The 27,424-nt window shown below is 39.7% G+C and overlaps 1 protein-coding gene across 1 annotated transcript in view; it reads left to right on the top strand.

The window, feature by feature from the left end:
• Nucleotides 1-21,692, top strand: part of LOC126236806 (nudC domain-containing protein 3-like) — a 69,871-nt gene extending 48,179 nt beyond the window's left edge. The window contains exons 6-7 of the mRNA XM_049946397.1: nucleotides 14,809-14,997; nucleotides 21,294-21,692. Of these exons, the coding sequence (XP_049802354.1) occupies nucleotides 14,809-14,997; nucleotides 21,294-21,419 (315 nt within the window). The 3' untranslated portion in view covers nucleotides 21,420-21,692. The remainder of the gene's footprint in view (nucleotides 1-14,808; nucleotides 14,998-21,293) is intronic.
• The last annotated feature ends 5,732 nt before the right edge of the window (nucleotides 21,693-27,424 follow it).

Here is a 27,424-nt window from a genome sequence, read left to right as displayed (position 1 = left end):
GACTGGTACACAGGGGAACCGACTAATAAAAAATATTGGGGGGGGGGGGGGGTTCCCATACTGGGGGTCTTGCCCTGGGGAAATTTTCTAAATTTTAGATGAAAAATAATGAGTTTTAAAGTTCTTTTAAGCATTTTGGAGTCATATGATCAACATCAGACCCCTGAAAACTGGACTCTCACTAACTAGACACTCCAGGAAACTCGACAAGCCTGACACATTTTTTGGCTTTGAAAAAAGAAACACACACAGTATTCTCATGAAAAGCTAATTTAATTTACAGTAATAATCATGCTTATAGACTGTTACAGATCAGTGAATATATAGCTCTGAAAAGACTGAAATTACGTTTAAATAAAACCAATACCTCAAAGATAATGCAGTTAATAAAGTTAATACAGTATGCCTAATACTTTCAGTCAAAAAGTATGTAAATAGCAGCTTTTAATTGGGTCTTACACTCTAAAAATATTTAAGTCTTTGAAAATAACTAATACAGTACTATAGTAATATAGTAATACAGTAATAAACTAATACTAATATTTTGAAACTGAAAATTTAACATTATGTATGTATTTAATTCTCTATTTTTATAAAGATTTTTAATATTGCTCTAAATGCCATTATTAGGGCTAGAGTGTATTGAGAAAGGTGCAAATGTAGACCGTCTGACTGAATTACTGAATATGAAGTCGTTGATGACTGGTCGGATATCCAATTCATCCAAAACATCTTGGTGGGCGTGAAGCACAGCGAAGTTGTTCAATTGCTTCTGCCCCATTATTGATCGGAGATATGACTTCAGACATCTAAGGGCACTAAATAACTGTTCTGCTGTTGCTGTCATTATTGGAACTACTTGGAGCAGCTTAATGCACTTCACTACTTCACATTACATTTCTCCAACTGCAGGCTGTTGTGTAATGTACTTTCTTACATCAGGCATGTTTTTTATGACCAGTTTTTTTATTAGCAATATCGGCTAACTATTCAAGTGTAAGCGCACTCTCTCAATGTCTAGGTCTTTTTTGAAAAACTGTTGAATTTTTCAAATTTGTTTCACTTCTGTTTACTAAAAATGAGCACTCTTGTTCAACTGCAATGACCTGTGTGTGTCCAGTTGATGCAAACCACTCAGTAATGCAACATTGCATCGTTTCACAAACTTCAATGTAAGTATTACTTAGGGGTTTTGAAAGTGTGCAATGAGCTGGCTTCGTTGTTTTCATACTTCTTTGGCATCCTTCGATTCTGAGGAAGCGAAGGATCATCAACTTCTGATAGTTTTTCTTGTAAACACAATTCCCAAAAGTGTTCAAAACAATTACACCTTCCATTCAATATACAAATCAAGCCCTCATACATTTTTTCCAGATCAGCAACACTTAGGTGAGGGCGCAGAAGTTTTTCATTGACATCCTCTACTGGGTTCAATGCATGGCAATGAAGACGTAAAAAGAAATAAGTCTGGAATTGTAATATTGACTCAAGGTAGCCTACACATTTGTAACCTGCCTCTGTTTTGTCCTCTGCAGAAAATGTTTCAAAAAACTCGAAGTTATTCAAAGTTTTTCAATATTCTCAAGATACTAGAAGCCCAGATAGTCCCTTGTGTCGGGCAAAGGGGTCGTAGACCAGCTTGGTTGCTGGCCATCTCAAAGTGTATCCTTCTGAAAAGTCCCAACCTTTTGTTGGATTACCTTAGGGTGTTTATTAAGTTCATGGCTAAAGCCATAATATCCCTCATAGACGTAAGATAGCGGAGACTGTCTACAACTGCCAAGTTTAAACTGTGAGCAGTGCAGTGCACATAGTGTGCTTTTGGTTGTATATCCAAAACGAATTTTTTTAGTTCTTTGAAATTACCTCTCATATTCGAGGCACCACTGTAGCACTGTCCTCTTAAGTTATCCATTGAAAAATCAAGATGAGCAAAAACATCTTTTAAAATACTAAACCGAGTTTGTGATTCAGTGTTGGGGGTCTTGTATAAGCCAATAAAGTCTTCGATGATGATTAGGGAATCATCGACAGTACAAATACAAAATGACACTTGTTCGTGAATCGAAGAATCACTTCGTTTCGTAAACCATAATAGAAAAATGTTCAGTCTTCTTGATTGAAGCCAACATCTTTCTCAACACAGACTTTCCTAGTAGATCAATGATCGCACTTTGAATATCGTGGGACGTCCACGTATACCCTGAATGCCCTAATCAATCTTTAAACTCAGGTACGTCATTCTTTCGGAGTTCCAACAATTGAAAAAAATTTGGGTTTACATCTTCATGCCCTCTAATTGCTAGTCCTTGTCGGCATAGAAATTGAATGGTAGTAAAAATTGTCGCAAGAGCTAAACGGCCTTTCTTCATACCACTATCTAACTGTTCATTCAATTGGTTAGTGATAGAATTTAGTTTCAGAACACCTTCTTTATGCGTAAACGTATTTTCATGAAGACAGAATTTTTCCAAAGCCTTTTCCCAGTTAGAAAATTACATAGAAGTAAATGCATCTTCTTTTCTTGAAGAAAATTGTAATAAATTTTTAGCATCTGACTCTTTGCAGGTTTTGCAGAAAACTTTTTCGGTAGATGCTTCATATTCTAGCCATTTATATTTGATCAACCAAGACTTCTGAAATGATCTTCCCTTACCGGACAGTCCAGCTTTCGGCTGTGAATGGTTCTCGCCTGAAGACGAAGCATTTGACGACACAATATTTGTTGAACGTTGACTTGCAGAATCATCAACTTTCAAGCACGCTGTTTTGGTTACAAATTTATCCATTGCGAACTTTATTCACAATACACTAAGACTAAAGTAAACAAATAAAATATAGTCATATAAAATAGTCCACCAGACACTAAAGTCGGAACACTAAATACGTCTGCAGCATGCACTGAACTAAACTATTCACACTGAATGACAGTGACAGCAGGGTGGGCTTTATATAGCCACGGCGTCGTAATGCCTCGAAGTGTCAAGGCGATGCGAGGCGGAGGGTTCCAGGTGCTTCTGCTCCAGTCCTTTTGATGTTGCTGCAGCTGCAGCACTGGCCCGCAGGTGCCAGACTCTACCCGAAGGCTCGCGCACCATGACAAATTCTAAGTGTGCCCGCAGCACCATAACACTATCATGATTCGCACCACTCGTTTTCAGCTAACCTGCTTATTACCGTAATAATTATTTAACTAATTACTGAATGTACTTTAAAAGGTAAATATCGTCAAACAAGGAAAATAAAAAATTCCAACATAATTTTGTGATTTTACAAAGCATAATATAACTAATGATTTTCTGAAATTTAGGTTTAGGTTCTGGATTCTTTCCATCCTGCTCACTTCCTACTCCCACCTTGAAGTACCACTGTCCACCACATCTACAACCACCTCCAAACCTCCCCCACTTCCCCTCATAGCTGACAAACCTTGTCTTGCAGACCTACTATACTTACCCCACCCTCCAAAACTCCCTCCCACCACCACACAGAATCCAGAATCTAAACAGACCTGCAGCACATTCATGAACTTTTCCTCCATGCCTTAGCCCCACAGAAGTATCAGTCCTTTTCAAAGGCCTCACCTTTTGCACCATTCCCAAATTCAATCATGCAGGGCTTGTTAAAGACTTTCTCTCCTTCTCTCAGTCCCTACAGTGGAAACACTTTTTTACCACCAACCCTACCAATCGTACTCAACCAAAGACCAATACTGAACCTTGCCTAACTCAGTTCACTCCTCCATCCAACCATGACGCACCCCCACTGCCCCCAAACCACCCCCTTTTAACTTTCCAGAATTTCTTTACTTCGAACCTTGCCTCACCATCATTCCCCGAATCCCTCAACATACAGACTAACCTTACATCCACAGAAAGAATAGCAGTCCACCATCTAAAAACTGATCCTGACCTTATAATCCTACCTGTGAACAAAGGCTCCACCACTGTTGTTTCAAACTGCAAAGATTACCTGGCGGAAGGACTCCCACCTTGCCACAGTGACCCCATTCTAGTAATCCTGCAGTATCTCCAGTCACTACTCAAATCCTTATGCCCATCCCAGTATCTCTCCCTGGAGTCCAACTGTTTGCTCACTCCTACCACTCCCTGCACTTCTATCTTCTACATGCTTCCTAAAGTCCATAAACCTAACCACTCAGGGTGCCCTATTGTGTCAGTTACTGTGCCTCCCTGAGAGAATCTCTGCTCTCTTAGACCAACACCTTCAACCTATTACTCGGAACCTACCCTCCTATGTAAAAGATAGCAATCATTTCCTGCACCGGCTCTCCACAGTTCCAGTCCCTTTACCACAAGGTGCTCTGCTTGTCACTATTGATGCAACCTCCCTGTACACTAACATTCCTAATGCCCATGGCCTTACCGCTATTGAACACTACTTTTCCCAACACCCGACAGATTCCAAACCAACCACCTCCATCCTAGTCGGCATGACCAACCACATCCTCACCCACAATTACTTCTCCTTTGCTGGTATTACCTACAAACAAATACAGGGTATGGCTATGGGCACCCACATGGCACCATCCTATACCAACCTATTCATGGGCCATCTAGAGGAATCTTTCGTAAACCCTTCACCCGGTCCAGATTCATTGATGACATCTTTGCTATCTGGATCGAAGGTGAGGACACCCTACCCACATTCCTCCAGAGCCTCAACAACTTCTAACACATTTGCTTCACCTGGTCCTGCTCAACCCACAACCCACCTTCCTAGATGTTGCCCTCCACCTTAAAGATGGTTACATCAGTACCTCCATCCATATCAAACCCACTAACCACCAACAATACCTCCACTTCGACAACTGCCACCCGTTCCATACCAAGAAGTCCCTTCCATACTGCCTAGCCACACGTGTTCGTCGCATCTGCAGTGATGAGCGGTCCCTCTCGAAATATACTGAGGGTCTCACAGAGGCCTTCACCGACCGTAGTTATCCTCCCAACCTTGTACAAAGAGGAGCATTGCCCTCGTAACTCAGTACCACCAAGGACTGGAGCAACTGAACTATGTTCTCCTCCAGGGTTTCGACAACCTCTCGTTATGCCCTGACATGAGAAATGTTCTGCCTGCTATCCTTCCCACCCCTCACACAGTGGTATTCCATTGTCCACTTATCCTACACAATATACTCATCCATCCCTACACAACCCCTGCTCCCAACCCCTTACCTCATGGCTCATACCCCTGTAATAGACCTAGATGCAAGACCTGTCCCATACATCCTCCCACCACCACCACCACCACCACCACCACCACCACCACCACGACCTACTCCAGTTCAGTCACTAATATCACTTACCCCATCAATGGCAGGGCTACTTGTGAAACCAGTCATGTGGTCTACAAGCTAAGCTGCTACCACTGTGCTGCATGACAACCAACAAGCTGTCTGTCTGCGTGAATGGCCGCCAACAAACTGTGGCCAAGAAACAAGTGGACCACTCTGTTGCTGAACATGCTGCCAAACATGATATCCATCATTCCGATGACTGCTTCACAGCCTGTGCCTTATTGATCCTTCCCACCAACACCAGCTTTTCTGAATTGTGCAGGTGCGAACTTTCCCTGCAGTACATCCTACATTCCCGTAACCCTCCTGCCTTTAACCTTCTCTAGTCACTGTCCTCACCCATCCAGCCCCTTCCCTGTTCCCATTCCAGTACTACACAGCCATCATTCCACCACCATAACCAGTCTTTCTATTTCTCTCCTTTTCTGCTAGTCCTCCCCCCCCCCTCCTCCTCCTCACTTCTTCCTTGCCTTCCATCTAATGTGCAGCACTAAACTGTCTGTGACCTGGTCGAAAACTTTAATTGTGAGAGTATTTTTGTTGTGCCTATCTGCGACTCAGCATCTCTGCTGTATGTTGATAGCAACTTTCCTACCAAAAATGGAATTTTATCTATCCTTTCTGAATAACAGTAGGTCCTTGGTAAAAAAAATTTGGATGAACTTCTGTGGCTTTAGTCAGCTTTCAGTGCCTTATACTCCATGATTTCAGGTTCAGTGCTTTTCATTAATGCTAGGAGTTCTGGTTCCTTCCCAACAAAGCTATGACAATTTGCAACTATGATCTTAATGTTTCCTAGGTCTACCATTATCCTCTGTGTGACCTGCAGCCTTTGGGACTGAACGCCTCTTTGTACTTTCCCAGGAGCTACTAATCTAAAAAAAACCGCCCAATCCATTTCGCACAGCCCCCACTACCTGTATTGTTAAGGTTGCATCATCAATTTTGAAACTAAATGTGCTACGGTGACATAATTACAATATTCTTGTTATTAAAGACAGATGCTTTTCATGTCCATTTGTTCATAAATGTAGCTTTCATTTTTAAAAATTTTTTTAAATTTTATTTTTTATTTATTTATTTATTTATTTTTGTAATAGAAATTGATGCTATGCGATGTTTCATTGTCATAACAGGTCATACAGAACATTCATAACTGTAATATGTGAGATCCTAAAGTGCGCGTCATTTATGTTGGCGGCCGAGTTTAGGTTTGTTCTGCGCATCTGACGTCACAAAACACAGTCAGCCAATGAACAGAGAACGACGTTGCCAGATCTCGACTGCAGTGCATAGCATGGACGAGTGTCTTCAGTTTTAGAAACATTCAGTCATAAATAAAGTAATAGAACAAAAGCAGTGTCTTGATAGCAGACTTTCTTTTATAGAAAGTTTGGAAAAAGCATTCTTTATACCAATTGCTTCAGATTCTATTAATTAATTAAACCAAACAAGCAATAAGACTCCTAATTCAGGCGATAGCAAGAAAAGGTGTTTGTATCAATCTCATGAACCGCTTTTTCGCAATAAAAAACAGTGGTAATTGTTTATTTCCTATTGTACTTCGACGAAGCGTGAATAATTCATAGTCATACCAACAGTGTTTGTCAGTATCTCAAGGCGATCTGTAGTCGGACGAGCTGCGTTAGCGTAATGGTTAAGGTGTTCGGCTTCTACGCGAAAGGTTATGAGTTCAAACCTTGTATGCTGCTTAATATTTTCATTATTTAAAAACAATATCGAAGTGCCTTACTTCACGAATTATATTCGTTTGAATGCAATTTTTTGAAATTTCTGGTGCTTCGTCTCTTCATTAACCCTTTCGCTGCTGCAGACACGTGCTCCCCGCATTCCGCACTGTGCGCGATTTTGTCATCACTGCACTGCTCGCCTGTGCAGACACATGGTGTTCCCACTGCTTTGACACACTTATCATTCGATTTCACAAAAACTATTTGGCCCAAAAATTTGATTTTTGCACGTCTTCTTGACTGATACCTTCCCCCCATAAATGACTTAATTTTGTTTCGATGTTCAACGCAGTTATTATGCAGCATTACATGTAGTAAACCATTGCACGAAATTTTGAAGAGTTTGCAGAGGTAGAAGTCCATAGCGTATACTTTCCGGATGGTCGATTTTAGTTGCCACAATGTTGAGAATGAAATGTGGACAAGATACCTAAATTTCATATAAAATTTACTGTATAACAATATCTCATTTAATTTAAGTACCACATAGGTGTCGTATGTAATATTGAGAAATATTCCGTCTTTCGCGACTGTAATAAAAGTTTTATTTACACCAGACGTGTTTGGCTTTATTTTAAAGCACTTCAATCAATGAAAGGTATGGCACATACACAATGGTACTCATGTTCTCTTTCTTGTTTTTGTTCCACAGTCGCAGTTTTACCAATGGTACTGAAATATATTCCTCTTCTGCAACTGTAATAAGCGACTTATTTAGACCAGACGCGTTTCTCTCTTTTGAAGCATCTTCAGTGGACAGTATTTGGTCTCCTCCATTGCCAAGTCACCTTTCGTAGTTTTGTACTGCGGTAACACAATATTCAACGTTTTTGTTGGCTGATCAGTGTTTTAGCAAATAAATGATGTTTGTGTGTGCCACACACAAAAATTATATTTGACATAGCTCAGAGCACTTCACTGATAGACGGTATATTCAAGTCCTAATGTTTTTGTAAGTCCACAGTTTTGTTTAATGTATTTTGTCTACTTCCTTTTGATTGATTGAAGTGCTTTAAAATAAAGCCAAACGTGCTCAGTGTAAATAAAACTTTTCTTACAGTCGCGAAAGACGGAATATTTCTCAATATTACATACGACACCTATGTGGTACTTAAATGAGATATTGTTATACAGTAAATTTTATATGAAATTTAGGTGTCTTGTCCACATTTCATTCTCAACATTGTGGCAACTAAAATCGACCATACGGAAAGTATACTCTATGGACTTTTACCTCTGCAAACTCTTCAAAATTTCGTACAATGGTTTTACTATATTTAATGCTGCATAATAACTGCGTTGAACATCGAAACAAAATTAAGTCATTTATGGGGGGAAGGTATCAGTCAAGAAGACATGTAAAAATCTAGTTTTTGTGCAATCGAATGATGAGTGTCAAAGCAGTCGGAACACGATGTGTCTGCACAGGCGAGCAGTGCAGTGACAAAATCGCGCACAGCGCGGAATGCAGGGAGCACGTCTTTGTAGCAGCGAAAGGGTTAATGCGGCCGTGGTGGCTTTACTTCATGAACTGCGCGCTCCCCCCTAAACGTAAGCTTGTGAACTATGCTATACTATGTCGCTGCTTCTACTGGCGCGTGCGTCGTGTGCAACTGGCAACGCAGCAATCTGCCGCGTCTGGCTGGGCGTGCGCGAGCCGCCAAGATAAAAGAATTGAACTATAGTAAAAGAAAGACTTGAAAATGGTGCTAGTGAAATTTTCACCTCCACTGTTTGTTAGAATAAAAATTTCGTGTAAAGACAAATAGGTATTTTGCATTTTAATTGAATCAGGCATTAAACACCACTCCTCTCAACCCATCTGTTTCTGTCTAAATGTTGACAACATATTTTTAATCTGGTCTCAAATTAAGGCATCAGATTTATGGTAGAAGTAGCAAAATTGATTTTTTGGACATTTTGTGGTTTAACACAATATCGTAGTGCCTGTATTAAGAAGAACGAGGAAATGTTCTGAAGGAACAGGCACTGCTGTGACTACAGCCATTATGAAATGTATTCACATTTGCAAATATGAACAATCTTCGATTGTGTAAGAGAATGACAATGAAAATTTGTGCCGGACCAGGTCTTGAATGCGGATTTTGCAATTTGTGAGCAGTCACCTTAATCGCTTTGGCTATCCACACGACTCACATCCAGGCCCAAACTTCCATGTCATCGTTTAGGCATCACAACCTGTACTTGTACATACAGTATGTAATTCCTGTATGGGGGCGGACATTTTAATTGAAGGTCATTGCCTGGTATCAGCAGTTAAATATGATATTACAGTGCCTATGTTATTAAGAACAACAGTGCATTGTTACAAAGGAACAGCCACTGTGGAGACTACAGCCGTTATGAAATATAAAATTTAAATTAAAATATCCTCCCCTGTATGGTAATTACATAATGTGTGTATGGTACAGGTTGTGATGCAGGAATGATGACATATGGAAGTTTGCATATGGCTGTGAGCTGTGCATGGAAAGCAAAAGCGGAAGGTGACTGTTCGCATGAAGTGAGAAATGCAGGTTCAAGTCCTGGTGTAGCACAAATTTTCGCTGTTGTCATTCCCTTATACAGCTGATGGTTTTTCTTATTCACAACTGCGAATACATTTCATGTATAGAAATCGTACAGTTGGCTGGGCCATTTTGTGTAAAGGAAGCTGACACATTAAGATCTTTATTGAAATGAATGCAGTTTTTGGATGAACATGAGCAGACACATCTATATGGCCATCTTTCACTTATTTTGCCAAAAATCCAAAGCCAGGACACTCAAAACAGGATGATCGATTATATAAAATAAGACCTATACTAAATTATTTTAACCGCAGAATGTGTCATGTTTATTATCCAGGAAGAGGTCTGTGTGTAGATGAATCAGTGATGTTTTGGAGGGGGAGATTGTACTTTAGGCAATATATATGAAACAAACGGCATACATATGGCATCAGAACGTACATGCTAAACAACTGGATGGTTTTGTAAATATGTACACTGTGTACATGGGGATGCTTGATGATACGGGTGGAAATATCGTGCTGGAAAGATTGTTTTGCATTTGTTTAGGAGAAGCTGCATGTTCTTTGTAATATTTACATGGAAAATTACTGCAGTAGCTTTGTGTTAGCTAAAAACTTATTGAATCTGAAAATCCATTCTAGTGGCATGCTGATATTAAATAGGAGGAACACTTCCAGAATGTAGTATCTGCAAAACTGAGTAAAGGAAACACAATTTTTCACTAATTGCAAGGCATGATGATAATAAAATGGAGGGAAAGATGAGAGGTTAGTTACAGTTCCACAATGGTTCAAGTGACAGTCGTGCCAGCAAACAATCTCAAAACCACTACCAATTGTCAAATACAACACGAATATGTCTGGGACTAATAGGCAAAAATACATGTTGTCATATAATTTATATGAATGGAAGACTGTCCATTGGCGTAAAAAAAATTATTTTCTCACTTGATTGACCTGCAGCTTTTCAGGTTGCATCACCTTAACAAATACGTGAGAAGTAAAATGACACTGTATGATTACAGAATAAAAATAATAAAGGGGCTACTTCCTCCAATGGAAATTTGGAGAGATGTGAGAAAGAGACCTCGTAATGAAACACATATTGTGCAAAAGTGGGTAACTACCAAAGGGAAAAATCAAATCATGTGAAAGAGATGTAAAAAGTGCACTGAACAGGGCAAGTGTACTGACATACCGTATGAGTGTAGAGATTGTTGGAACAAGCCTAGATACTTTATGAACTGCTCTGTGATAACATGATTAGAGAGCATTTTGTTTTACAATGGATACTGTTAATATTTCCAGAGTTTTTTTTCTTCTTTTTGCTGTATTAAAATTTGCTTATTTTTTGATGTTTTATCATTGCTTCAGTGTTTTCATTGCCCCCCCCCCCCCCCCCCCCCCTCTAAGATGGGCATTTACATGCTCCTGACACTTGCTAGCTTAACACACAATCCAAGTGTGACTGATGCTTATATGTGTTAAATTAGGTGTTAGTATTTCAGGTACATTGCAAAAACAGTGCAAAATTTGGCTTGACTTAGATTTTGGCTTGTAGTACATGCATACTTCAGGGCCTCACAAATGAGCAACCAATTGCTGCAGTTTGCCTACAAACATGATCCATTGCCCATGCAATAGGTTAGTGACTTGTACTTAAGCCTACAGTGAATGAGTTAAAATATTTAAAGGCTGTATTATAGAATAACAGGTATAAAGGATACAAAATTAGATCTACATTCATTAGTAAAAGAAGCAGCAAACCCATTCAGTCAAAATTAAAAATAGACCTACAGCACTTCTTCCATTCTGCATAGCTATCTCACACATGGACATTTGCTTGTAATATATGGTGTTAGGCCAGTGTTCAGGCCACCTCAAAAAATTGAAGAAATGCTGTGTTCAGTGAAAAGGGACCTAGGCATAAGAGTGCGTGTTGTGTGAATTGTGCCATGTGATTGCAGTGAAAACTACATAAGGCAGCCAATCCACACGCTGTTAAATGCAGTGCTGAACATAAATGGCACAGTAACTTCAGAAACTTTGAAAAGTCAGTGACTGTGGAACAAAGTCTTACAAAAAAAGGATAAGATGAGCTTTTAAAGCAGTAAGATCCCATCCCACAGACTCCCATCCCACAGTAAAAGGAGTGATTGAGACTTGCAAGTGCACCAGTAAATTTAATGGAGACAGTGACCTATAAATCTAATGAAGCATGCTGAGAGGTGCTAAACAGAATTTTCACAAAGAGGAAAACTTTCAAACTTAATGCCAAAGGTGCTGGGATGATATCCATTTCTCTTTTGCTACATAATTCCAATCTGGCAGCAGAAGGCAGCTTGTATTTTTTTCACTCTCAGTTGCTCGCAATTGCTCATGTGAACTACATTTGTTAATTCATAATAAATGTGATAAAGATTGTATAAAAAATGAACCTGATGGGATTCAAAACCACAACATTAAGCTTAACAGATTAACTGCTAGGCTGTGGCACCATTCTGAAAATTAGTGTTATTTTCAAAGTGCTAGACCATCCCAAGAAATTATTTTTCATCCATTATTTGTAAACAGTGGCCCACCAGGCTGTGTGGCTACAGGGTGCAATACGTGAAAGCCAAATATACTTCATTGTAAAGGCGTTTTCCAAGAGTCGGGCCCACCACTGGGAAGATCCCCTTGTAAGAGTGGGAATTATTGAGAATGCAAGTTGAAGGAAAAATATGTACATCTACATCTGTACTTCACAAGCACACAAATATGGTGTGTTATAGAGGGTATTTCATGTATCACTGTCAACTCTTCCCTCTCCTGTTTGTGCTGAATGGTACCCAGGAAGAATTACTATTTTTATGCTTCTGTGTGATCTGAAATTTCACTAATTTTGCATTCAGTCTTTCCACACAATATATGCAGGAAGAAGGAATACACTCCTGGAAATTGAAATAAGAACACCGTGAATTCATTGTCCCAGGAAGAGGAAACTTTATTGACACATTCCTGGGGTCAGATACATCACATGATCACACTGACAGAACCACAGGCACATAGACACAGGCAACAGAGCATGCACAATGTCGGCACTAGTACAGTGTATATCCACCTTTCGCAGCAATGCAGGCTGCTATTCTCCCATGGAGACGATCGTAGAGATGCTGGATGTAGTCCTGTGGAACGGCTTGCCATGCCATTTCCACCTGGCGCCTTAGTTGGACCAGCGTTCGTGCTGGACGTGCAGACCGCGTGAGACGACGCTTCATCCAGTCCCAAACATGCTCAATGGGGGACAGATCCGGAGATCGTGCTGACCAGGGTAGTTGACTTACACCTTCTAGAGCACGTTGGGTGGCACGGGATACATGCGGACGTGCATTGTCCTGTTGGAACAGCAAGTTCCCTTGCCGGTCTAGGAATGGTAGAACGATGGGTTCGATGACGGTTTGGATGTACCGTGCACTATTCAGTGTCCCCTCGACGATCACCAGTGGTGTACGGCCAGTGTAGGAGATCGCTCCCCACACCATGATGCCGGGTGTTGGCCCTGTGTGCCTCAGTCGTATGCAGTCCTGATTGTGGCGCTCACCTGCACGGCACCAAACACGCATACGACCATCATTGGCACCAAGGCAGAAGCGACTCTCATCGCTGAAGACGACACGTCTCCATTCGTCCCTCCATTCACGCCTGTCGCGACACCACTGGAGGCAGGCTGCACGATGTTGGGGCGTGAGTGGAAGACGGCCTAACGGTGTGCGGGACCGTAGCCCAGCTTCATGGAGACGGTTGCGAATGGTCCTCGCCGATACCCCAGGAGCAACAGTGTCCCTAATTTGCTGGGAAGTGGCGGTGCGGTCCCCTGCAGCACTGCGTAGGATCCTACGGTCTTGGCGTGCATCCGTGCGTCGCTGCGGTCCGGTCCCAGGTCGATGGGCACGTGCACCTTCCGCCGACCACTGGCTACAACATCGATGTACTGTGGAGACCTCACGCCCCACGTGTTGAGCAATTCGGCGGTACGTCCACCCGGCCTCCCGCATGCCCACTATACGCCCTCGCTCAAAGTCCGTCAACTGCACATACGGTTCACGTCCACGCTGTCGCGGCATGCTAGCAGTGTTAAAGACTGCGATGGAGCTCCGTATGCCACGGCAAACTGGCTGACACTGACGGCGGCGGTGCACAAATGCTGCGCAGCTAGCGCCATTCGACGGCCAACACCGCGGTTCCTGGTGTGTCCGCTGTGCCGTGCGTGTGATCATTGCTTGTACAGCCCTCTCGCAGTGTCCGGAGCAAGTATGGTGGGTCTGACACACCGGTGTCAATGTGTTCTTTTTTCCATTTCCAGGAGTGTATGTTGGTTGACTGTTTCAGGAATTGGAATTTTAACACCTAACTTCAGCAGTTGCATTATGCCACTCTTGTAACTTCTGTCACTGGAGTTCAGTGAACAGCTCCTTGACACTTTCACATTTATTAAATGAACCTGTGATGAAACACTCCTCTCTTCTTTGGATCTTCTATCAATCCTACTTGCTGTGGGTCCCAAACTGAGGAGCAATAATCAGATACTGATTGTATGACACTTTTGTAATCTATTTCATATATATAACAATGAAAATAATACATTATTGACAATATAATGCAAGTGAATAGGGAAAAAAATTTACTCACCAAGCTGCGGCAGGAGAACACACACACACACACACACACACACACACACACACATTTAACTTTTACAAGCTTTCAGATCCAGTGGCTCCTTCTTCCTGCATATATTGTGTGGAAAGACTGTGAAGGCAAAATTAGTGAAATTTCAGATCATGGAGAAGCATAAAAATAGACAGGAAAAAAATTATAGGATGAACATCATAGTCATGTAGATAATGTGTTAACAAAATTGCAAAAACAGCATTGCCTTGAGAAGAGTACAGTCCCATGAAGAGATAAGAAAGCAACCCGAGAAATTGAGAAGAGCTTTTCCATGTGTCATCATTGAAGTACCTCAATAGAAACTTGCTGAGCAAATTATAATAATTTGTCATGTTTCTCCAAATTATAGTATTTTAGCATGTTTCTCCAAATTACAATATTTTATACCATATATTCCCTCCTTATATAACTTTTTAGTATTAATTTTCATAATTTCTAGCAAACTGTTAATTGAGAACAAGGAAACTGAGGTTTGTTATTACATTTCACTTTAGATTCACTTGGAGAAAACAAAAGAGCGTTGGTGGGAGGCACTTCTTAAGTCAGAGCCAAAAATTGATTTAACACAGATTGATGCGAGTCGACCAATGGATGAGCTGTCTGAAGAAGAACACATGAAGATTGAAGAACTTATGTGGAATGAGCAGCGCAAAATGAAGGGTCTGCCAACTTCTCAAGAACTGGTAAGTGTCGAGACTGTACATGGATTATAACAAAATTATAGTTTTGTACAGAAAATGTTTGATTAGTTTCACTTCTACTAACAACAACCCCTTTTTGCAAAAATCCAGTTTCAAGCTTCAAGCTTGTTCTCAAATACAATATCTCAATAAGAGATGCATGCTTGACGCATAGGTGAAACATAGTTTACGTTTGGCAGATGAATGTCAGATTAATGTAAGAGATCATGTATTATATGAAATCAATTCCTCAGCTTATTTACATTCAGACATTGAGTCTTTAAACATACAGGTCTTGGTCTTATAGTATTTGGATTGTAGTTGTTTGATGAGGTTGCAGTGTATCTGGTGATGGACATAACTAAGCTACACTGTTGTTAGTCTCTGTAAGGTACTAGTATGTCTCTGTAAATGCAGTCTCAATTGAACTGTTGCTGGAACTTATCAGGTTGTATCACACTGCACAGCAATGAAAAGTTTCACATGATACATCTCCTGTTCTGTTTTTGTAGTTGAGAATAAGTGTGAACGCTGAAACCAACATAATTGAACTTAGAATTTCTGAAAGTTGATGTTGTGCAATTAAATGTTTCATTCCTTAAGTCAACACAGCCGTACCATTATAAAATGAATAAAATTATAGCAACTGTAATTGAGTTGTTTGTTTCAAAAGTTTCATAGAATAGATATTTTAAGGTTTTTGTTAAAGTGGTCGTGAATGTGATGAGCTACACACAGGCAGTTATCAAAACCAAAATACTCTGAGAATGCAGCTTTCCTTGCCTCACCTAAGATTTTATTTTTGAATGTAATCTTTGAGAGATATGAACAGTATGATGAAAGGAAGTGCACTTGAGTACAGGAGCAGCTCATCTCCTGTGTCAACCATAAAACTTTGCAAGCACGTCAAGAATTACACTAGACTCTCGCTAATCCAGCCATTCCTGGCACATACGGGTGCCGGATTAGCGGAATTCCAGATTATTAAGTGTCTGAAATTTATTTTATTCATTTATTTTGTTTTTTATTTATTTTGGAAACGCAGGGGATATAGTGTACTGTACTTTATTAAAATAAAGGATACAATTTTAAAACATAGAGGATATACTTTATTAAATCCAAAAATACATTAATTTTCGAAGAAAACTTAGTCCTTGAGTGTATACTGTACATAATTATACAGTCATATCACTCGTTATGTAACATTTCCCTAATTTTTAATTATCACAATGATGATACACAATAGTGGCATGCTATATCGCGCAAGTGCTTTACAAGCATATATCTGGCTGTTGCCTAAGGTACTCCAGGAAGAACTCTGCAGCTTCGGCACCAGCAGTATGAGAAATCTTCATGCTCTCTCCTCCTGTGTCCTCTTCTTCATCACTTTCATCATTACTTTCTTGCAGGCTTTGGATTATGTCTTCATCTGTTAAAGTTTGGTCTGTATTACAGTTTTCCTCATTCAGCCACGTAGTAACACCTTCATCGTCAATTTCTTCTCCTTCTGGAAGGTTGTGGAACATGTCACTGTACAAAGTAATTGATAATTCCAAATTGTCACTCACTACTGAATCCAACTTGGCATCAATGGATGGCCACAATTTTCTCCAGCTCTTCATTATGACAGCACTCTCCACTTCATCCCATGCTTCGGCTGCTTGGAAAACATCATCATGTATGTTAATTGCTTTCCGCACCCTCAGCATAGTCTCAATAGAGTCGTTTTCACTTTTGTTCAGCAAGGAGATGAGAAGCGAATGTCGATAATGACATTCAATTGATTCCGAAATTCCCTGGTCTGTGGGCTGAATTATGGCTGTCACATTGGGTGGGAAAAAGAGTGCTTGTACATGTGTACGATTGGACTTTAGAGAAACATCTAAAGGATGACTGGGAGCATTGTCAATCATAAGGATAACTTTCAGTGGAAGATTTTTCTTCTTTAGCTCTTTTCTCACTGCTGGTACAAACGTTTCATGGAACCACTGAGAGAATATTTGTCTGTCCATCCACGCTTTTTCTGAGTGTGATTTTGCACTGGTAGAGTATTGATGTCAGTGTGTTGAAAACAATGTGGTTGTTGGGATTTTCCAGTCACCATAAGTGGTAGTTTATGACTCCCATTTTCATTACAACACACCATTAATGTTATCCACTGTTTCTGTTGCTTGTAACCATAAACTTTCTTCTCGTTCTTGGCAGCTAATGTTTTTGAAGGAGGCATCTTGTAAAAGAGTCCTGTTTCATCAGCTTTATTCAAGGCATCAGCAGTTAAATCATCTTCTTGTATTATCTTTTGTATCTTGCTTACAAATGCTTTTTCCTTTATAATTGGGCCACTGACTGAAATTTCTTTACTGCGTTGTTGTATGAACCATCAAAAAATGGCTACGTCCAGTTCTCCATTCTCACTCTTTTGTATAACCTTCCATTTTCCCAACTCACTATCCATTTGTGTTGAGTACTGTCAAATAACATCATCTTTCTTTTTGATGTCATAGATAACTGCTCGTCCAACACTGAACTTGGCAGCAATGGCTTTCTGTGAAGAACCTCGATTTAATTTATCTAAAATTTCGAGTTTCTACTTGAGGTCCAGCATAATGTGTTTCCTTTTAGAAGACATAATTCCAAACTGTGAAGTAAGATACCATTTCAAATACAGTATATAAAGCATTGTTTAACTAAGCATTGTTGCACATGATAATTCATTGTGCACGTTTTTGGATGTGCGCCGGATTACTGAGAGGCTGGACTACCCAGGGCCGGATTAGCAAGAGTCTAGTGTACTGATAACAAAGCTTTCTCATTATTGCCTATTTAGTAAGGTACTTTCCTCACTCACTCACTCACTCACTCACTCACTCACTGACTCTCCTGCCAACTCACCTCCTCATTTGCCAAAAGAAGTGGCTGAGAGATACTGTTCACCTGTGCTGAAGGGCACCACACCTCATACACATGAGTTTCTTTTGACTTTTTCCTTTTGCTTTGAATAGTGGTATCCAAAATTTTATTTAGATAATGAGAGAATATAGATTCTGTAGAGAGGAGCATGAGAAAGACAACATATTTACTTGTTTATATACAAGTTAGCTACTTTATTTGAGTTCAGGATTAATAATTTTGATTAGCTTGTGTGTCTTACTGTTTTAGTGTGAATTCATTATTTGAATATGTCCGGCTCATCATGCACTATCGTCATACCTGTAAGCACGAGGTAGATGTGGATTATGACAGATTTGTATGGTTTAGTAGAACTCATTTATCCTCCTGCATTCACTACTAATTACAGTGTGGAACCTTCAGCTAGTCTTCCCCTCAGTGATTATGATTTGTATTACACTTGTATGTTTCAATCTTTCTTCTCCTATTCAAAGACACATTTCAGTCACATTATTGTGTGTGCCAGTTAATAACTACAATAACTGGTGAGGAAGTTTAGACCACTGCTAAATGCAGTAAGATTGATTGATCGATTGAGGTGCTGGTAGATAGCTGTAGGTATACGGAGCTAAGGTCACTCACTGCATCCCAATACTGCTGGAGAATACTGTTCATTCCGTACATAACATATTAAAGTATGTTAGCACAGTGGTAATTTCCACGTAAGTGTTGCAGTTCTTCCCTTTTACATGTGGACTTCACATCTGGGATAATGTGCCTGTTCCAACTGTAACTGTGTGAAATTATTATTAGGGATGCATCAGATGTTGCTTTCTCCACACACTGATGTGTTCAATGTAAATATAGCATACTGCAAGCATAACAGTTTTTATTGCGATGATGTTTGATAATGTCCAAGGGGGCAAAATTAGCTAACTGCCAAACAGTGCAATGTAGTGTTTATTTAAAACCTAACTACTGCACTGATTACAAAGTGTTAGTTCTCTACTGACACTCAATTGGTATCCAAAAGTTGATCAGTTAGATGAAGCAGAAAGCAGGATTCATTAGGCAGCATCTTGCAAATCAGTGAAGTTTAATACCTAATTCTCATATGCAAATTGCAGCTTTTTCAAACACTGGATCTTCATTAACGTATATGTAATTGCCATTGAATTTCAAATGCTAAGTTTTCCCTAAAGTATTGTTTTATGTGTAAATTCATTTGTGCACCACCTCATTTTGGCATTGAGCTTCTCCATTGTAGTAAGTTACTTTCTTCACACAGCCTTATAGTTAAGTTTTGTCTCTTACTAATGACAAGTGTCCCTCTTCAGGTTTTCTGTTGTTTATTTGCAGAACTTCCATGTGATCACAGAAATTAAAACTCATTGTGCCAATGATAGTGTGTGTTTGCTGTGAAGCATGTGAAAATTCTCCCTTATTCAAGCTCATGGATTACTATTTGGTAGAGTGGTATGCAAACTTATTTTCAGCATCTGTAAAGATAAAAACATCCAAACTTAAACTACAGGTACATGAAAACAGAAAAAAAGATAACTAAAAATTGGTATTAGACAAGGATGAAAAAAAACTCGAGATATGAAGTTGCCGGTTCCTTATAGAGAGGAAGAATTTGAAGAGAGCAAGACTATGCCACATACTTTAGGGAGGCACAGCAGGTGAAAATGAGGTGATGTTTCTTCCATCACTCAATTCTGTCTGTGGCTCTTATTTAATTTCTGAATAGTTCTGTTTCCTCATGCCATTTCCTCTAATTTACCAACTAAATGAACCTTGGTTTCACTGATTTTCATGCCCGTGTCTTCTGTAACCTCATTATTAGAATATGCTTTACAAGGCAATTGGGTATAGATGAAATATGGATATACAGGGTGTTACAAAAAGGTACGGCCAAACTTTCAGGAAACATTCCTCACACACAAATAAAGAAAAGATGTTATGTGGACATGTGCCCGGAAATGCTTAATTTCCATGTTAGAGCTCATTTTAGTTTTGTCAGTATGTTCTTCCACCTACGCTAAATGGAACACGTTATCATGATTTCATACGGCATACTCTACCTGTGCTGCTAGAACATGTGCTTTTAGAAGTATGACACAACATGGGGTTCATGCACGATGGATCTCCTGCACATTTCAGTCGAAGTGTTCATACGCTTCTCAACAACAGATTCGGTGACCAATGGATTGGTAGAGGCGGACCAATTCCATGGCCTCCACGCTCTCCTGACCTCAACCCTCTTGACTTTCATTTATGGGGGCATTTGAAAGCTCTTGTCCACACAACGCCGGTACCAAATGTAGAGACTCTTCGTGCTCGTATTGTGGACAGCTGTGATACAATATGCCATTCTCCAGGGCTGCATCAGCACATCAGGGATTCCATGCGACAGAGGTCGGATGCATGTATCTTCGCTAACGGAGGACATCTTGAATATTTCCTGTAACAAAGCATTTGAAGTCACGCTGGCACGTTCTGTTGCTGTGTGTTTCCATTCCATGATTAATGTGATTTGAAGAGAAGTAATAAAATGAGCTCTAACATGGAAAGTAAGCGTTTCCAGACACATGTCCACATAACATATTTTCTTTCTTTGTGTGTGAGGAATGTTTCCTCAAAGTTTGGCCGTACCTTTTTGTAACACCCTGTATATGCCTCTACAGAATTAAAACTGCCAACATTTTGTAAATTTGTCTGTGTTTGATCTTTGTGGAAATAAATTTGTAATTTTTTAAGTTTTTCATTGTAGTCATCGCCAGCTCACATTATTGCTCTTAGTTTTATTGCATGGAAGAAGGTGTCAGAGAGAAGGCAAATACTAAGTGGTGTAGCCAGTTTGCTCTTTGTCTCTGTACCACACTTCACACTCACTTCCTACCTTTGTAACTGACAACACAGAGGTGACTGGACCGCTGTCTCTGTATCTGATCCTTCCGAGTAAAATTTATATGCTCAGAAAACTGTCTCTTTCGCTTCTTGATGTAATACTTGCCGTGTTTGCTTTATGCCATGCATAATGAACGCAATATGATCTGTACATCTCAGCATACCAGAACTAACATGAATATCAGTGGTAAATATTCTACTTGCACCCCAAAGTATTCTCAACAAGCTCATGTAGCAAAATGACACTGCTGGCTGGGGGTCATTGGTACACTTCTCATTGCTGCTGGCACATAGCCCTACGACTCACTTCCTCATGTGCACACTACTGTACCAAAAAAGAAAAAACAGTGGGAAGTCCAGGGAGGAATATTAGCAATATGGAAAGGACGCTACTCACCATGTAGAGAAGGGGTTGAGTCATAGCCATATTGCTGCTACTATAACCCATGTTACTTTTGCTGCAGATTTTTTTAAGAGTATGTCATTATGTTCTGTTTCAGGGGCTGTCAAACATTTTAAAGGATGCATGGGACAAAGAAGGGTCGCCTTTCAAGGGACGTCCCTATGACCCTTCATTGTTGAGTTTCGCAAGTGGTTCATGCACTATCCAACCAGATGGGAACTAAATAAATTATGTACACTTTTAAAGTTTCGTGATGTATTCATCTTCAGAAGTTTATTATGAGTGTAGAGATCCCACAACTCAGTTACATCGTATTGCACAGTTGCATCGTATTGCACATGTTTTGTAATAGATATACGGAAAAATGTTGTGATTTCTTTTTAGAATTATGAACCTCATTTGTTTCTTCTTGTTTTGCCTGTCATACTTTGATTTGTCTCTTGTTCGATCTGGAATTTGTATCAAAGTTGTGTGGAAATGTGTATTTTTCATGAACTGTTGTTATTTCAGTTAAAAAATATATATAGTCATTTTAATTGTAAAATAATTGCCATCTGGTGTCATGCGGGATATTTGAAGAGAATTTGTTACTTTTGAAATGCATAATGCATTACAGGGGGGTGGGGGGGGGGGGGATACATTTTGCAGGGAGACATCTTCCGTAGCAGTTGCTGTACACACTTAAAACCACTGGCAACACTGGAGAAATATATTAAGTACTAGGTATTGGTGATCAATTAAGTTTTTCACGGTGCTTGTGTGATTACATGGATTGAAATATGAGATGAGCAGGTATTTGTTCTAAGAAGTTATATCCCTCAACACCTATGCCAACCACTTCTTCCAAGCTCTGTCTCCCGTGGCTACTTTACTGATCTTGTACACAAACAAATCTGGGTTGTTTCTATACAGTTTCCACTTCCAAAAATATCAGAAACACTACCATTATCACTCAGGCCTTGAATGCTGTACAGTCGTCTCCGATGTAAAACCAGTCCCATGCTCCTACAGTCACCTACTTCAGCCCAACCATTGGTAAATCTTATAAGTCAGAGCAACTGCAAAACCCTGCATGTTGTTTATCAACTAACTTGTGCCCACCGCACAGTATTATAACTGAGCGTGTGAATGAGCATAGAACAACAGTCTGCTATGGGAACACCCAGTATCCAGTTGCTGAACACGTTCTGCACTGTGACTATTGACTGCTTGCTACAGAACATGGGCTACTCGGAATCATCCACCCGATTCTAGGTTTCCTGAACTCCAGAGGTGTGATAATGCTCCACTATACAACCTCTCTCCTCCCCAAGGAAGGAACAATTAGTTCCAAAAGCTAGGAAGTTGATAATGTTTACTTTTATGTGTGTCCACCATCAGTATGACACGTTTCACTTCTGAAAGGTAAGCACTGAGCAGAACATTGTCTAATATTTTATTAGTTCTATTGATTAAATTTTCTTTTTGTATATGTATTTGGATTTATTGCATTTTAAATTTAAAGTCTGTGCTGTAGATGTTGAATAATTTACAGAAGAAATGGTGAGAATATATGTGATATGGTAATACAAAACTAAAGGGCTAAAATTTCAAAACACATATTATGATACAGGTTTTCCGACATCTTTTCAGACAAAAGCTTGCAGAGTACTTAAGCCAGTTCCCTTCTTCATCCTTTCATGACTGGTTACCACATATCACTAAGGTAAACAGAATATTAAAATGCAACTTACTTTGATTGGAAAGCTGTAAGACACACAACAGTGTCATTGGGAACTAGGTGATGAGACACTGGTCACTATTTTTTATCAGAGAGAAATAATATGAAAGGAACTGCATTATATTCCCCAGGAAAGGAAACAGAGATCTAGGCATTAAATATGAAAAAGTGTGTGGGAAAGAGTGTAGTCAATCTTGATGTGCAATGGTCGAAGCAGTGGCAAAATGTACAACAGAAAACTGCATAAGGCTGGAAATATTCAGATGAAAAGCTGTGCAGAATTGTATTCTTGTTCATTAAATGTCTATCAAAAGACATTGCAATGAATATAACACAAACCTGTTAATGTTTCTAGATGTATGTAACAATTCTGGAAACTCGTTCACATAAAACAATGTACACATTCAGTACCTGTCACTGGATTTACTTATCAGAAAAAAAGATAATTTACAAGATTGATACTCGTAAACTAACTTCCAGAAATGGAGAGAAACTATTTATGTCATGTTTTGTTATGATATTTTCCCTACTGTGGTGGTTTTAGTAGCCACAGGTTTTTTTCAGTTTATTTAACTATTTCTCGTTTTGTCTGTGATTGCATCAAATGCAAGGCAATGGAACTGCAGATATCTGAACATAGATAATTATGTAATGTTTTTCCTAAGTGGATCTCCATTGTGTACAAGTACAAGCCACCAAGATTGCTGCTCCCTCCAAAGTAAAAATTTTAAACAATTATCATAAAGACCACTAAAGCCTTACTATCCACACTTTCGAAAGACAAATCCATATCAGTAAATGAGGCTTTGCAGTAATACAGTGAAAATGAGTTGTTGTATGTATGATGATTGTGTGGACAGTCCATTAATTCTGTGTGCACCCACCCTTTCACCATCTTTCTATAACATATTGTCTAAGGAAAGAGACAGGGAAAAATAACTTGCCCTTAACTTATTCCATTGTGCAATGGAATTTTATTGGATGTGAGATTCATGTGTAGGAGCAAGGCAAGCCTCTATTTTTACATCTCAATGAGCCCACTTCAAACCATCTGATATTGTGTAGTAAGGTTCTGCAATCATAAAGGAATTTAACAAAACTCACACCCACAAATTTACTGACAGTTGTCATTGTTTCTTTGGTGGTTTTTGTTTTGTGGTTATTATACAAAAGTATATTCCTTTGCCTAACATTTTGCCTTTCAATTCTGAAGACATCATCAGAGGCTACAGATACTCAGATAGCAATACAAAGTTCAACAAGCTAAGCAAGTTGAGCTGTGTATATCTATCCATTCGATGGCCAGTTTGTGAAGTCATCAGACCCCTGCCTAGTATTGCACCTAATATTGCCGAGTCGTGCCAATATGTGTTACTTTATGGACTTTGTAGTTGTGAAGATTGCTCCTGTATGCTTTATTTCCATAGCAGCTTCAGAAAAAAAAGTTACACTTCATCCCACATAAAGATCATTGTGCTACAAGAACAGTGCATTGTCATAAGAGAGTACATTTTCCCAGTTTCGTACAGAGATGGTTCTGCTGTAGTATGGATAACTGATGCATCACAATGTGTAATTGAAATGGTGCGACCAGTGGAAGTGGACACCGAAGTTGAAATATGTGTGCTAGTTTGATTCTTGTGGACAAAACACCTAAACTGGCCACACATTCATCATGAAATTCAAGCTGTATATGGGCCAAATGTTGCATCTAGCAGTTGTGATATGGAGCCAACAATTTGACCAAAGCCACACAGACATCAGTGGTTGTGATGTGGAAATTCATCTTTTTGGCAAGCTCAAAGAACATCTATGGGGAAAGAGATTTTTCCAATGAAGAGGACATTCACACAGTGTTTCTTGAATGGCTCTGTAACCACAGAGTGAATTTCAGCCACCAAGGAATTGAACAGTTGGCAGAACATTCCAAATGGTGCTTACAAAAACTTGGTTAATAAATTTAAAAATAGTGACATGTATCTGTGTCACATTGACATATGGTGCAACATTCAATAAAAGTTACTTGGCCTGCCATAATAATGAGTAACTTACATTTTGAAATCTCCTTTAGCTCTAAGGATTTTGTCTAATTTCCATTGTCCTTCTTTGCTGTTGAAGTTGTTTTTATGCTTTTGAATTTCTATGGCTTTTCAGTACATCTTATCATAGTAATGCTTGGATCTAGATAAAACTATAGTATCTCGGAGTAACAAATCTCTACTACTGCTGAGTAATCTGTGTTTTCCAGTCAATTTCTTAAGTTGGTTGTTAATGCTTCTTGCTCTAGTTCTAGTGTACACTGAACTGTACACACTCCTGCTGTGAGAAGCAGTGGGTCTAGGTACTTTGCAATGTACAAATAGTCATGCACCTTTCTTATTGGTTTAAACCCTGTTTTAATACTGTGTCTTCCTACTATGAGGGTGGTTTGAAAAGTTCTCGGAATTCACGACAAGAGGTCAGCAATAGTGCAACAAGTTGTTCACGTAATATTCATTGGGCTGTTGCTTATAAATGCGTGCCACGTCAGTGCTCTTGGAAGAGAGCTGTGGTGGTGATGCTGTTGTGATACGGCTCCATTGTTGTTCCCATGTAGTGATTTGTGAAGATGGAAAAAATTGTGATTCGGGCTGTGATTAAGTACTTTGTAAAGAAAGGTATGAAAGCAAAGGACATTCATGCCGATTTCCAGAATACACTGGGGGACTCTGCTCCTCCGTATTCAGCTGTTGCCAAGCGGAAAAATGAATTTAAATTTGGTCTGAAGAGCTTAGATGATGATTCGTGCAGTGGTCGGCCAAGATGTGGCACTACTACAGAAATTATTGCAAAAGTATACAAAATAGTCATGGAGGATCACAGATTGAAAGTGCGTGAAATTTCTCATGCTTGCCAGATTTCATCTTAAAGAGTATATCACATTTTAACTGAAGAATTAGAAATGAAAAGATTCTCTGCAAGGTGGGTGCCGTGACTTGATGCTGGAACAAAAACGCACGAGACTGGACATATCAGAACAACGTTTGACCCGTTCTAGGAGAAACGAACAAGGTTTTTTGTGCCGGTTTGTGACCACAGATGAAACTTGGTTGCACTACTATACCCCAAAGACAAAACAACAGTCAAGGCAGTGGAAACATTCTGATTCTTCACCACCAAAGAAAGCAGAGACAGTTCTTTCAGCAGGGAAAGGTCATGGCATCAGTTTTCTGGGATGCGGAGGAGATTCTGTTTTGCAGATTATCTCCCCACTGGGCAAACAATTACTAGAGAATACTATACTAACCTCCTGGACAAACTGCAACAAAAGATACGTGAAAAAAGGCCAGGTTTAGCAAGGAAGAAAGTCATCTTCCATCAAGACAATGCACGCCTGCACACATGTGCCACCACCATGGCAAAATTACCTGAACTAAGGTACTAATTGTTGCCACACTCGCCTTATTCATCTGATCAGACTTCATCAGATGGCTCCATCAGACTTCCATCTCTTCCCAAAATTGAAAATTTTTCTTGGTGGACGAAGATTTACTTCAAACGAAGAATTGATAGCCAGAGTTGACAACTGTTTTGCAGGCCTGGAGGAAACTAATTTTCGAGGTGGGATCAAGGCACTGTAACATTGTTGGACCAACTGCATTAATCTACAAGGAGACTACATTGAAAAATAAAAAAAGTTTCAGTGGTGTAAGTACTTTTTTCCTGTTCCACTTTGAGAACTTTTCAAACCACCCTTGTATCATACTAATGCAATCCGTGACTTTTTTTACGAATCCATGAATATTTTTATGAATGGGAAGAAAACTTTCCCTTTAGACTATTCTTCTTCACTAGAAGCTCCAGATCTTTTAGGGTGTAGTGTGCAATTTCTCTCTTTGTCATAGTAGACATACATCATGTGCTGGGCCTCTATGACACAGACAAAGAGAAGAATACAATGTTCATTCTCCTTGGAACTTCCACACAAAGATAAATCCATTGTGAAGCTGTATGAACTGGGTTTCATCTGCAAAGACGGTGTGCCGCCACATCTGATTCCTGTGTTGTTGGACATGTTGTGTGTGTGTGTGTGTGTGTGTGTGTGTGTGTGTGTGTGTGTGTGTGTGTGTGTGTGTGTGTTTTAGGAGAAGCCACAGTAATGGTGTCCATGCTTGACAGTCTGTGATACTATAGACATCATCGTACCGTCCATGCTGATACTTGTCTTGTTGCAAACAATCTCCCTTTTCTCACCCAAGGTAGGTGACATTGCTATATGATAATCAACATGACACTTATCATGGGTGGCCAATGATGTCCTTCATGGCATTGAGTGCGGCTCCTCTGTCCATTGACCCCATTTTGAATAAAATAGTTTAGGGTATTAGGCCAAGTCATTGTTGAACACTAAAGCAACTAAACTGCCGTTATTTTGACCGACTTTGCAGCAGTTCTCTTCAGGGCAGTTAACTGCTGGATACTGGTAAATGTCTTCCCCTACATACTGCCTATTTTGGCTATCTGATGTT

The sequence above is a fragment of the Schistocerca nitens genome, chromosome 2 (assembly GCF_023898315.1).
Source record: "Schistocerca nitens isolate TAMUIC-IGC-003100 chromosome 2, iqSchNite1.1, whole genome shotgun sequence".
In the NCBI taxonomy this organism is placed as follows: Eukaryota; Metazoa; Arthropoda; class Insecta; order Orthoptera; family Acrididae; genus Schistocerca; species Schistocerca nitens.
Note: the sequence above shows the minus strand (reverse complement) of the source record. Positions and strands in the feature narration are given on the sequence as shown.